Below are 14,678 nucleotides of genomic sequence, written 5' to 3' on the forward strand. Positions count from 1 at the left end.
TTATCCATTTTAACTTTAAATTGTTTTTAAGAATTTTGGAAGTTATAGCCTAGTGCCTTGAATACCTTTACCCTTTGAGTGCCAAAGGATGTTGTCAAACTAAGTGTGAAAATTGTTAAGTTGGTGTGACAATCGAGAAGTTAAAAGTATGACAGGGTTTATTGGTAAATAAGCATATAAAAATGTGTTTATAAAAACATATATGAAGCATACAGTATAAAAACATGTACAATAACATGTAAATGTGTGATCTTCTTACCCCTAAGGGTATTTGGAGCCAGCAAGGATGGGATATGGCAGGATGCAGTCTGGATAGTGCACCCTGCTTGAGGCTCCAAATACCTTAGCACTGTGCTGGGTCCTAGTTCAGGTTGTGGATACCAGTCACTGCCGACACATTTTGAGCATCTGGGTGCTCTTTTTCCTGGACGCAGTGACTGGCATCCACCTTGGGCTGGTAGTTATAGTAGGAATAGGCGCCGCGGGTCACTCGTGACCGGAAGTGCGTCATCATCACTTCCGGTCCGACGGTTCCGGCTTTGGGATCTTTGAATCATAGAAAAACACATAATGTGGCTGAAAAATGTCTGTCATATAAGGGGGCATGCCCTGGCTCTCTCCCCCACTATTTGTATTTAGTTCAGCAGCTTTGCTGCGGCGAGTGTGCCGCAACTTCAGGGTGCCGGGTCTTGATGATCACTTCCGAGCCCGGGTGCCTGGATGGCAGTGTGTATTCTACTGGTTGGCAGAAGTTCTGCCAATAGATAAGACTTGATAATGCATTTTCTCTGAATGTTGTCAGAAGTAGGTTCAAGGTATTTCTTGTATTGTTTCCGTATATAACAAAAACAAGGAGGAAATGGTGTTTGTTTATAATGGGTGATATAAACATAAAAAATAAATAAAAATAAAAGATAAGTATAAATGAAAATAAATTAAAATAAAAAATTAAAATAATAAAGATGATGAATATAAATATGAAAAAATATTAAATATAAATATGAATAAATATAAAAATAAGAATGATAAAAGTATTCAAAAGGGGGGACATTCGGCAGTGGAATAAATATTTTCGTTACATGAACCACTTAAGTTCGAAGTCTTTATTGAGTCCTGTTGGTACGAATGTTTTTGACTGGAAAATCCAGTTCATTTCTTTTTTAGCCAGTCTTTGTTCAGTATCTCGATATCTCCAGTATGCTTTTACGGATTCGATTCCAAGGAATGTTTTGATTTGATTTGGATATATTTATTTTTGAAGTCAGATAATGAGTAAGTTTCTACGCCCTTCTTGATATTCCTCACGTGTTCGGACATCCTCCTTTTCAAGTCTCTCATTGTTCTTCCTACATAATGGAGGCCGCAGTTGCATTCTCTTAAGTACACAATGTTGGTGGTATGGCAGGTAATAAAGTCTCTGATTTAATAAGTATTCCCGTTTATGTTGAATTCCGTGGTTTTTGATCTATCTGTTTTTACTATTTTGCACATGATACATGTTCCACATTGATGGAAGCCTTTTGTCTTGATACGGGTGTTAACGGTTGTATCTAATGTGCTCCTCAATTGTCACACCAACTTTACACTTTTCCGTCGCACCTTAAGGTCTGAGGGTGACCTTAGTGATAATCAGCAGGCAGCCTGAGTAGCAGCGCAGGACTGAGTCCCTCCAAAAAACCAAGTGTGAAAACTGGCAAGCAAACATTTTTATTCAACATGTAATGTTTACCTTAATTAGGAAATATAACCTTCTTTTACACATGTTGTGTATTTTGTGCATCTCTCAGAGATGTTGGCACTCAAAGGGTTAAGTCACTTTGTTATTTGGCTACAATGTAAATAATACACTAATTACTGCCATGCTTCTTACCAAAATGTGGTGGAAAACGGATAGAAGTATGAGGACAAATATGTACAAGTCTGACAAACCCATACAACTAAATAGAGAAATGCAGCTTTTTGTTATAGCAATTATTTTTATTTTAAAACAGGGTTACCTACCCTCCTGGAAAGGAGGGAACAGAATTGGGTCTCCCTCCCAACTCCCGGAAAGGAGGGATACCCGCCCCCCCCTCGCAGCATCCTCTCCACAACCATGTTGATTAAGTACTGCCTTCCGAGGGTCTCTGAAGAGGTGGCCGGACTAAAATGTCATAATCACATCATTTAGCCCCCGCCCCCTGCATGGAGATCTGCAAATTGGATTATTTGCAGTCCTGGGTGTGGTGCTTGATGACATCGCGATCTAGCCCCACCCCCTGAAGTGCTCCTGAAAGTCTCCTCTCCGGGAGAATAGAATAGTAGGCAACCCTGTTTTAAAATTATATTGTATTTTTAGATAAAACATGATAAATGTATGAATTCAGAATGACTTCTATATTAAGCAAAATTTGCATTAGAAATAAAGCATGATCATTTATATTGTAGCTTGCACCTATCACAATTTGGAATAGAATATGCATTATTACACTGAATATGTACGATGTTTAATAGATCATAAATATGGTTTTACTTGGCACCACTTTTACCTTAAGTCTTGACCATTGTCATCAGAGGAAACATCATCTACATGGACCTGATCGCATTCCTGGGAAAACAGTAATGCACAGCGTGAACAAGTACGTTCTCTGCCAGAACTAATATAACACTTGTATAACACTTGGAAATAATGTACAATTTGTAGTTCTACCAAAACTCTCAGAAGCACAGAAAGCTGGCTAGTTAATTGTGGTGACATATTGCAATGTACAGTACAGCTTTTTAGCTAATGTGTAAAACAATCCTAAACCAGAGGGTGGCACTATAATGTAACTTTTTTCACATTTACATTTTCACAAGATTGAAAGGATACAACCATACTGTCACCCAGCGTCTCAGAGGCTCAGGCAGATAGTATAGTAAGATTTCTGGTGGATGTATTTTTCTTTCAATATATTTTTTCTTTAAATATAATTTTTATATTATATGCAAGAGTGCTTAAAGGCTGCTGCCCCCCAGGTAAATGTCATGCACTTTACTTTCCCTGAAAGACCATCTATATTTATTGTGCGTATTTGCACACTTGCATGCCTCCAAAAAGTAGAAGGTATGAGCCGATGCTGCATTAAATCTAACAAAGGGGTGCTGTATCAATTTGCCTCTTTATAATGTACGTGCATATGAGTATGCCCAAAGATTACATTTGTTTAGTAGAGTATGTGAGACGAGCCTTACACATGGATGCCAAACAGGGCAGGTGATTATAGAGTTCCCAGGCTTGCCTGGTTGGCACAGCCACACTCCCACACTGACATGACCTCTTTAGCACACCTCTCAAATGTCCTACGTTTGACGGATGGTCCCGCAAAGAGGATTTGTGTGAGATTAGTTTTTGCACTGTCACATGGAAGGATTTTAGTCAAAATACTGTATACTTTTGTGTTGACATACCCTCTAAACTTTGCCAATGAGACAATGCCCTTTACAGCTCAGTGGAGATGCAACTGAAATGTGCATGCATTGCATTGTCCACCCCGTTCTGTGTATGCAGTACAAAAACACAGACCAAATACTCCGCACAGGAGTACATTTAACTAACCATCACTGGCACAAAGAGGGGCATGTGGGTACGAATTACACAGGCCCAGGCTTGACAGGGAGGCCTGGAGGGGTGCTCAGGTCTCCTGCCCTCCTTCACAGTGCCTACGGATACACTGGGAATATTATCACTGGGATGATAGTGCCGCTTTCCAGTGTAAGGAGAGATGCTGATGCGCCCTGAAAACTCCCCCCCCCCCCTTCTTCCCAGGATTTGTTAAAATATATCTCTTGCTGCGTACATAGCCAAAACCCCGGATTATGCCATGATTCTTACAGTACCTGGCCTGGTGCCTCTTTGTACCCGTAGCCCGGCATCAGGCTTTATAGGCTGTAGTTATCTACAAGTACAGGTTGAGTATCCCTAATCCAGACAAGAAAAATTTAATGGACTATTCTGTATTTTGGAATATTTTTATATTTGAATGATGTATCTTGAGGTATCTTGCATTTATGTTGTATAAGCACATCAAACATGAAATACACACAAAAATATTTTATTTTGCACGAAAAAAAGTTTTGAAACATGAAACAAAGTTTGTGTACAATCTCAGGTACTGCATTTGAATGCCAAGCAATCATGTCCTTGCACATATTTAGTGCCAGTTACTTCCCTCTGTAGTGCCAGTTACAGATGTAGCCAGTAGGTTTTTAGCGAAATATTAAAAACAAAAGTATATTTCGGAGCTTACAGTTTTTAGAATAATTTGGATAACGGATATTTGGATAACGGATACTCAACCTTTAATAAATGTTTCAATGAATTGGTGTGACTAGCACACGTATGTGCATGTGCCAACTGATAAAATGTCCTCTTTTTACCTATTCTGTGTAGAAGATAAAAGAAGAGCCTTGTTTCTTTTAAAGTATATACCCTAATGTATTCAACCACTGGAGATTTCATTGTAGGCTTATAGGCAGATCAATCACCCATTTGGATGGCTTAGTTTGCACATACATTATGTGATAAATATCTTTGCCTCTTCAGAAATAAAATACAAATTAGTTGTTTAAATAAAGTAATCCTAACATTTAAAGGGTCGCGTTAAAAGCAAAAATGTAAAAACAAGTATTCTTTCTAACCATTATAGGTCCCTAACACGAGCTCAAGTTCTTGATATTAAATGACCCCTTTAAGCATAGACTTATCATTAGCACATGAACTAATTGAAGTTAAAAGCTGTCCATACATGTTACTGTCTGTTTGTTTGGCATAATCTTCAAAAGGAATTACAGTACTTTACACAAGAACAAGCGAGTGCCAAATTGGCATGAGAAGAGTTAAGAATCCCAGGTTTTTTCTATAAGGTCAAGTGACAAGCTTGTCACTGGGACAGAACTGATTAGGTTTGGCTGTCTGTCAGTGGGGTTAGCCAATCCCGACCTAGGGAGGGAATCTTGGAGTTTGGGTATATATGGGTGTCCCCAGAGGCACAAGGCCTCTTGGGAATTTATTCTTACAGACATACCACCCACCCGCCCAAACCTCGTTTTTTGTTTTTCTTATTGTCACTGCTTTATATTTGTGCGGAGGCGCAGCAGGGCAGTGGAACGCTGCATATGAGCATTGCGGGGCACCTACCCGAGAACCATTGGCGAGTTTGTCCTGCTCTGTGCGAGGGGACCTGGGTGTTACTTGTGCAGTTAACATCTGGTCTGGTCCATGAGGGTTAGGTGAGACCCTGTGATGATAGTTGCATCAATTTGGGGAGGATGTTTTAGTCGTTCTCCACGGCATGGCGAAAGTAAGTGAGTTAGAGCTATAATGTAGCGTTCACTGTCTACCTTTCCCTCGGTTAGGGTAATTACCATTGGAATAAAAAGCTGTGGCCTTTTTAAGCCAAGCTGTACCGTGTCCGTGTCATTATTTCACACCTACATGAGCTTTACACGATAAGATCTAAAGTTGTCTCATTGGGTTATTGTCAATTTAGTTGAATTGAAGTGTTAAGTGCTCAAGGTTGTCAATTTAGTTGAATGATGTGTTAAGTGCTCAAGGTTGAAGGTTTTTAGAGGAATAAACTGATGTATCTCTTAATGCAGCTCAGCCATGATTTATAAATGTCAGAATAAGTTCCTTATATTTCCAACTCCCTAAGGACCAAATAAAATGGGTATTTCCAGGTTTTTCTGCACTTTGATAATGATAATAATGTGTTGTTAATCTTAGGACAGATTGGGGACCTTCTCCTGGCATGATGTGGATGGTTATAATGAAAAAACGCTTATTACTCAACTAATTATGGAGACAGCGGCGTAACTATAGCACCGCAGCCCCCGCCACCACGGGGGGGGGGGGCGCTGTGCATTTTGGGGCGCTGGGGGCTGCGGTGCTATAGTTAAACCCCCCCTCAATCCCCCGCAGACTTACCTATCTCGCAGGTCCCGGCGGCTCCGTTCTTCTGCTGAGAACCACCACAAAATGGCCGCCCCCATATAGCACACAGTTCTCTGAAACTGTCTGCTGTATGGGGGCGGCCATTTTCTGGTGGTCCTCAGCAGAAGAACGGAGCCGCCGGGACCAGCGCGATAGGGAAGGCTGTGGGGGATTGAGGGGGGGGTTTGCATGGGCGGCGGGGTAGGGGTGCTTGGCGGGGCGGCGACGTGGGGGGGGGTCCTGGGAGTAATTATGAGAATAGTTAAATAGTGTATGATTGGACAGATCAGAGAATGGTATGGGGAGATTGGTGATGTGACCTATTTTGTCCCAGTTTAGTAGTCTTTGAATTCTAGTATCTACTGTATATACAGTATGTATGCATACATACCTCCCAACAAGAACCATTTCAGGAGGGACACAATTATCTTTTTCTGGGCTTCCTGCTTAATTTATGAATGCCATCACGTGTTTTAAACAGGTTAATTAGAAATATGTCTCAACACAGGCGATGGTAATTATAAATTAAGAGGGAAGTCCAGGAATAGAGCATTCTGTCCCTCCTGGAGAGGGTCATGTTGGGAGGTATGCGCATATACATCTAATAACTCCATAATGGAATTACATTTCTGTTAGTATTTATATGTACTGTATGTATGAATTCATAGTTCTAAATAAACTGCTGGCAGTGATAGAAGTAGATAACCTATGCAAAAACTATTTCTTGTGTATATAATTACCTAATTGTTATTGCTTTGAAGTGCATAATATCACAAAAGTTTTGGATTAATTCAGCCATTTTTAAAGCCAAAATAATTAGTCTACTTTAAACTTGCTTAAAAACCTGTTAGAGGGCTGCACTTTGTTTGGTACACATTTTATCTCTCTGTTCATCAAATGGGAGAGCAGCAGCTGTTTGAAAGAGTACTCCCAGACCAAATTTAGTAACACCGTACAGCTAAGATTCTGGCTTACCTCCAAATCATTAAAAAATAAGTGTGCATCGGCGAGGTTGAAAATCATTTCTTCCATTCGCAGTCCAAGAGTCACAGCTGTTGGTGAATCCTTTAAAACATGAAGTATTACAAAGTCTCAATGGGATATGTAACGTGAATACATTTATTATCAGTTATCTGATCACAGTTATCTTTACTTTCTTGGAAAATGTTAAAACTAGGTATCTGTGGTAAATGGTTTGGTACACATCCCAGTATTTTCTGCCAAACCTAACCCATAACTCCTGCAGCCTAACCCTAATCTGCCCCACCCCCGCAGCCTTACCCTCCCTCTACTGCCTAATCATAACACCTGTAACTCCAGGGTATGCCAGTATCATGCTGTCAATCTCCTGTCATTATTTTTTAGTAATTTCCCAGAGTTAACATTGAATTATAACACTACTTTTGCCACATTTGCGTATACCCATGTAGTGTGTACTGCGTATTTAAGGGTGCTGTACCTTACAAATGCACAACAAAGCACACATCATAAAACAAATGTATTCCTAGTGATATACAGTACCAAGACCTACTATGGGTGGTATGCGCTGCAAGTTCATTTTTGTTTAATGCATTTTCATAGCAGATTCAGTTATTTGATTGCTTCACATTATAATTGCATATGTTGTCGCAATAATTTGGACACATTTCATTCATATTACTCTTCTACAGTGGTGTATTTATAATGGGTGCAATGAGTATGGTGCACACGGCCCCCTGAACCCAGGGGGGCTCACACCCCACATGTTGCACCAATTTTTTGTAATACATACCCTTCGGAGTCCAACAACAATGGCAATAGTGCTGCAGAAATGACCATTGTTACTAATGACATTATTGCTAGTTCACGTACATCTTCACATACATATAGACGTCATGCGCATTAAACAGTCCTTCGAGTCACGACATGTGTGGGGTCTATTCGTGCAACTTTTTCCATTAAAATGCATCTTATTCGTGAAGCGATGACTGTAGGACACAAATTAGCCTATATTCTGGAAAACACTAACTTAGAATTTCATATGCAAATCCACGTTAGCACACAGAAAATACACATGCTGTATATTGTTTTAACCAGCAGAAGCTTGTGCATCCATTTCTCATGTAAAAAGGCACATGAAAAGAAGCTCTGCTCTACGGAGTCACATGGCGCTCACATGTTATGTGTACTATGACTTGCAGCACACACAGGATAGATGTATATCTGTAAGCACTAATGACATTACACAAGTTTAGACTGCAAAACAGAATAATATATATATATATATATTTTTACAGTGAATCGTGTTCATTATATGAACTGACATTTCATTTTAAACCTGCAGGTAAGTATATATTAATGTACATGTCACAGATCTGTGATACACATACACTACACAATTCTGTCTCGGGGTCAGTATTTTTTTAGAAATGTGCACAGAAATGCTGAAACTCAAGTCCCCATTATATGTGAAATCTTAAAACAAGATTAGTGAACACATGCCAGCAAGAGATCAATGTCACAATGTGGTAAAAAAAACTGTTAATAAGGGAACAGGAATTTACCATATAAACTTAACAGATGATGATAGACTTCTAACACATGTGCTGTCTCATCAACAAAATTTTATTGAACCCAGTTCCCCACTGAGAAAGGATTTGTACTGAATCTTATGTTACCGCTCTGGATCATGATCCACTACATATGCCTACAAAGGAGATAAGGCATGGCTGGAGTCAAGTGTTAATAGGGAACGGCTGAAGCATTATCAGAAGCTACAGCATGTGCTGCAGGTGTATTTATTCGCTTCATTCTAGGCTGAGCTGTTTTTTATGGAGGATCATAGCGAGTGAAATCTAAACCTTTCCTGCCCTTACTGCTGTATATTGCTGGGCAACTCCTGCACAGAGAGTAGGAGGGATGCTCACTTTTTCAACAGCCAGTCCTCTTTGTTCAGCACCTGGTAGAAAGCAGCCAAAAGTTGTATTATAGCAATGGAGGCAATATACCGTATTCTGATTGAATCGGTAAGCTGCAAAGCTCACAGCTTACCAAGTGCCTGTGAGGCCTCCCCGCCAGCCGAATCCACTCACAACCATGCCAGGGGATGTGTTAGGAAGACACATCCCCTTGCATACAGTATGCCCGCAGCAGGATAAATCATTGTCAGTGACCATTGAATGATTTCCCTTGCCTTGCAAATATAAGTCAGTTGAGAATGACTTATATTTGCGGCCATCGGGATGAAGACAGGGCGGGCGTCTGATGTCATGTCATGTGGCAACTCACCGCGGCCATTTGCAGTCAGGGTTTGCACATAAGCAGAAATGCGCATGCACAAACCCCGACCATCAGGGGAGGGGCAGAATTCAGTTCACTGCATGTGAACCCGAATTGGCCCATATGTAAACGTGGTGGCTTAATTTAACATAAATCTTTGGGCTGCATAAAAATGAATTGTTTAATGGATACATTAGTGTCAGAGCATATTACAATACAATGGCAATAGCCATACTAGCTAATCATCTGCAGTCATTTATTTATTTATTAACAGTTTCTTATATAGCGCACACATATTCCGCAGTGCTTTACAGAGAATATTAGAACACTCACATCAGTCCCTTCCACCGTTGAGCTTACAATCTATATTCCCTACCACATGTACACGCACACGCATTCACTATTGGGTTCATTTTGTTGGAACTTGGAAGCCAACTAACCGACCAGTATATTTTTGGATTATGGGAGGAAACTGGAGTAACTGGAGGAAACCCACGCAAGCACGGGGAGAATAAGCAAACTCTGCACAGTTAGAGCCATGGTGGGAATCGAACCCATGACCTCAGCGCTGTGTAATGCTAACCATTACACCAGCTGTGCTGCCCCAAATACATAGTGGGTAGCATTACTGCCTCACAGCACTCAGATTGTGAGTTCATCTCCAGGTCATGGCCTTCTTTGTGTAGAGTTTATATGTTCTACCTATATTTGTGTGAAGGTAAAGAAATAAACACCTATGTGTATGTGGGTGGATTGTAAACTCCAAAGAGGCAAAGACTGAAATGAATGGAAGTGGATCATGGAGTGGACAGTAATTAGGTCGACAATTTCTAGGTTGAACCCAAAAGTTCGACACACACAAGGTCAACACTGTAAAAATGTTAACATGAGTTTTTTTTTTTTTTTCAATACCTGAGCACATGGATCCCCAATTAGGGTACCACTTCCCTCATCCATGCTTGGGACCTAGTGCCTGGCTCCGCTACTGTTGACCTAGGCACACTTCACCCTCTTCAATCAGAGTCCAGGTGGATAGTAAAGTATTAGAAATGTCCAAAAACAAAAAAAAATAAAAAAATGTCAACCTTTTCGTGTGGCAACCATAGCTATGTCTACCTTTGATTGTGCCGACCTTTTGTTTATGTTGACCTTGAGATTAATTCAATATAAAAAATGGGTGCAGCCACATCAAGTTTTAGACTGTAAATGCCACATTAAAAGGACTGAGACAAAGTTGGATGCAAGTCAGCAGTGATTACACCCGCATTGCCTGCATGGATTAACATGTGGATATATGCCCATATGTATCGTATCCCTCTCTACAACCACATTCTATCCATAGGCTTGCTTTTAGAAATAGAAATTTGATGTCAGATCAAAACCACTTGGCCCAGCTAGTCCGCCCCTTTATTAACAATAGTGTTACCTCCAATGAGTCCAACCAAATTAGATCCTTAGTTCTTTGTAAGGGTATCCTCATTCTGTGACTGTATTAGTCTCTGCCACCTCTGATGGGAGGCTATTCCACCTATCCACTACCCTGTCATTTTGACTTCCTAGAGTGAAATCCTGCCTAGCGAATTAACGTGTCCGCTGTGCGAATAGATGTGCACGGCTGCAAATCTATTTGCGGCTGTGTGAATATGTCCAAATCCCATCTCGCAAGCCACTCACCATCGAATCATTTTTACACTGGGCACAACTCATCACAGGGCCAGAGTAGCCAGAGACTTACAGTGGAGCTGTGATTAAAACAGGCGTCACACACCCTCCCAGGGCCGGTGCAAGGCTTCTCAGCACCCTAGGCAAAACGTCAACCTACTCCCCACCCCCCCAATTTTTTTTTAGATCATGTGGTCATCCAATCCCCGTGACCCCCCCCCCCCCCCCCAGGAAGGTGGCCAAGTCCCCTGCTTTTCCTGGAGGTCCTCTGCACCCTCCTCTTTGCCACCCACAACAGAGTACAAGGAGGAGGGGGCAGCAAAGTCGGGAAGTATGCCTCAAGGGAAAGTATAGAGATGAGGTCTTAGAAGTTCCACAGCCGCCACCTGCATTAAGTATAACAAGGATCCTCATAGACATGGATCCTTGATTTTTTGATTTGTAGACTTGGTGGCGCCCCCCTGATCCCGGCGCCCTAGGCAGCTGCCTAAAGCTGCCTAGTGGTAGAGCCGGCCCTGCACCCTCCCCTAATTCACTTAGGTACGTCTAGTATTTTTTGGCATGCCTGTGTTTTTCTTAGCACTCCCATGAAGCGGATAATTATAATCCCAAGACGCCAACTTTCTGTCAATCACCTTGTGAATGGGCAGCAAGAAAAAAAGTAGCAGGAGTTCATCGCTGCCAGATGTGGCACATGCACAGTCGTTCGATAATTGGACACCATACAAATTTGCGGCTGTGCATTCAGGTCTGAATTAACTGCTGTTTCTTGCTCTCTGCTCTCCACTCTCCTTTTTCTCTCCCTCTATGCTTTCTTTTTTCTCTCTCCATTCTGTTTTTCGCTCTCACTGTTTTCTTTCTCTCTGCTCTTCTTTTACTCTTTCTGCTCTGTTTTAGTCTCTCTCTCTCCACTCTCCTTTTCTCTAAACTCTCCCATTTTCTCTTCCTTTCTCTGCTCTCCTTTTCTCTTCCTGGGCCAGATGTACTAAGCCTTGAAAAGTGACAAAATGGAGAGTGATAAACAACCAGGCAATCATCTCTTACCTATCATTTTTCAAACCCAGCCTATGACATCGCAGGTAGGAGCTGCTTAGCTGTCTGTTTATCACTCTCCATTTAATCACTTTTTAAGCTTAGTGCATCTCACACACGATCTTCTTTTCTATTGCCGTCCCCTTTTCTATATCCCCACTTTTCTATATCCCCCATTTTTTTCTCTTCCTCTCTCTGCTATCATTTTCTTTCTCTCTCTCTCTGCTCTCCTTTTCTGTTTCTCTGTTTTTTTACTCTTTCTCTACTCTACATTTCTCTCTCTGCTCTCCTTTTACTCTTTCTGCTCTCCTTTTTCTCCCTCTCTCTACTTTCCCTTCCTCTCTCCCTTTCTCTCTCTCTCCATCTCCTTTTCTATATCTTGCTCTCCTTTTGTCTCTCCCTTTCTGCACTTATTTTCTCACTTCCTCTCTCCTTTTGTCTGTGTCTTTTCTCTTTTTCTCAGCTCTCTTGTTAAACCATTATGCTTTTCCTGCCTCTCTCCCCACTTATAATATCCCTTCATGCTTCAACAAATCCATTCAGCCCAATTTACCACCTGTTCTCTATCATATAGAGATGAAATACCCTCTGCCTCACACTTTCTCCTATTGTCCACTGTCTGTCTCTCCACATCACCCTTTGCTTCTCCATGTTACCCACTGCTAATCATCCTCTTTCCATCACTCTCTATTTTTCACTGACTCTTGATCATCCTCTGCCTCTCCCTATTACCCACTGATTCTTCTTGTCACATCTTCCTCTCCCTGTTACCCCCTATTGGCCCTGCACAGCTTGTAAATCACCCCCTTCTTGTCATCCTCTCTCTCCCCCCACCACCCACTGCCTCTCCCTGTCATTCTAAATCTCTGTTATCCACATTCCTGTGATGCCACACCATTTGCCATGAATCCACACCTCTGAGAGTGTGTTCCCCCTGGTACAACTATCCACCCCCTTCCACTATCAAGGTGCCCCCATCATTTTCTTCTGGATCTGACCCTCCATCCAAGCATCTTAGTTGCCTTTCTCATTGTTTTATGAAATTTTGTATCTGCCTTTAAGTCCCCAGAAACCTTTGCTTTCCTCCTCAGTACATTATTATTTTTGAGACTCAAGTGCATGATTTTGCATATTTTGGCATTAAACTGTAGTTGTCAGGTGATTGTCAATTAAATTAAAAAATAATTTGCATTAAAAAAAAATCAATAAGATTTGTTTGGCAAGTTCATTCTCCCAAAAATCCATAAACCTGTAAATTGCTGGATTTATGATATTTATCAATTTCCCTACTACTGATGTAAGGCTTACTGGTTGGTAGTTGCTTTCATTGTCCTTGCTTCCACTTTTGTGCAGTGTGACTAGGAGTTATTTTAGTATCTTTGGGTGTATTCCTTATGGGCCTTTGATTTATCCACTTTCAGTTTGATAGTTCTATCAAACTGAATCCATGAACTAATTAGTTTCTATCTAATTTTTCTGAATATACTTGTAGACTTAACAGTGGCCATCTGTATTATTGTGCCTCAGGCCTATCCATGTTTTTTGTAAAGAAAGTTAAAGAATTCATTTTTATTGAAAGAAACCGAATGCAATTCTACAAATACACATTCAAAGTACTTTCTATGAAAGCGAAACAGGAGCCAAAGGTCCAAATACAATATACAATAATTCCCAATGCAGAAGCAAACATTTTAGGTAATGTTTACAAATAAACCCAACAAGATTGGAATGAGAAGAGGGAGCAGATAACAGGCTATTTAAGTATTTTAAAAAATTATAATAATTTCATGTAAAAAAAATGTATTACTATTTTTTAGCTAGTTTACTTTTTACAACTTTATCATTTTTAGTAATGAAAGCAGAACAAAAACCCAATACAAATGTATAGTAAATATGACCAGTGATCAGTTTTTGTTCTCAGTGTAGGGGATATGTTATTTCCATGGTTACACAATTCCATCAACAGCGTATACATTGAAATTATTTTTAAATGTTGGCAAGATGTGTACAGATGCACCTGTCCATTATAAAAATTAAACTGGAAATTGTATTCCACTGTTGAAAAGTTATTGCAAAGTACTCAATGTTACAATAGTGTTTTACTGTTAAGTTAATATTTGTGTTGTATAGAGCGGTTGAATCATGGATCTTAAAGAATGGTATACAAAGCAGAAATGCATTTATGTAGCTTTCACATCACACTTTTAAAACGGTATATTGCCGTTTTTTTGCCTTTTAAAACGTTTAAGGCTGCAGTGTGAAAGTGTCATAGTTGAAATACCATTTAAAGTTAACTGGTATTTCAACACGTTTAAAAAGCAGAGTCCTACCCGTTTTAAAGCCAATTCAGAGCCGTTTTTTGTGCTGTCTGAATGGCACTGAAATGGTATTTAGTAAAAAATAAAGGTTAGAGCACTGTGATAGGCTGTCCCTTGTCTTGTGTCCCTTCCCTGAACCAGGAAATAAGCTGTGGGTAGAAACGTGTTCAGAGGTTAAACGGCTTGACTGGTGATGTGAATGGTACTTAAACGGTATTTTTAAATGGTAATCTGCTGCAATATGAACACTAGACCCGTTTAAAATACCATTTAAAATTACAGTTTTTCAAAACGTTTCAAAATGTTTTATGTGATGTGAAAGCTACATTAGTGTGGCACATTGTTGTAAACAGGTATTTTTAAACATGATTCTTTGTAACTTTGGTTGCATAATTTTAAAATAGGTTTTGATGTGGTGTCACTTGTGGAGTGACTTGGTAACGCTGAACGTCTTT

At 40.4% G+C, this 14,678-nt stretch overlaps 1 protein-coding gene across 10 annotated transcripts in view; it reads right to left on the bottom strand.

Moving 5' to 3' along the window:
* Nucleotides 1-14,678, bottom strand: part of EYA4 (EYA transcriptional coactivator and phosphatase 4) — a 274,048-nt gene that overhangs the window by 21,199 nt on the left and 238,171 nt on the right. For all 10 annotated transcript variants that reach the window (XM_083176667.1, XM_083176666.1, XM_083176664.1 and 7 more), the window contains 2 exons: nucleotides 6,929-7,018; nucleotides 2,529-2,587 (listed from right to left, as the gene is read on the bottom strand). In XM_083176667.1, coding sequence (XP_083032793.1) covers nucleotides 2,529-2,587; nucleotides 6,929-7,018 — 149 coding nt within the window. The remainder of the gene's footprint in view (nucleotides 1-2,528; nucleotides 2,588-6,928; nucleotides 7,019-14,678) is intronic.

The sequence above is a fragment of the Crinia signifera genome, chromosome 3 (genome assembly GCF_055691185.1).
Source record: "Crinia signifera chromosome 3, ASM5569118v1, whole genome shotgun sequence".
Lineage (NCBI taxonomy): Eukaryota > Metazoa > Chordata > Amphibia > Anura > Myobatrachidae > Crinia > Crinia signifera.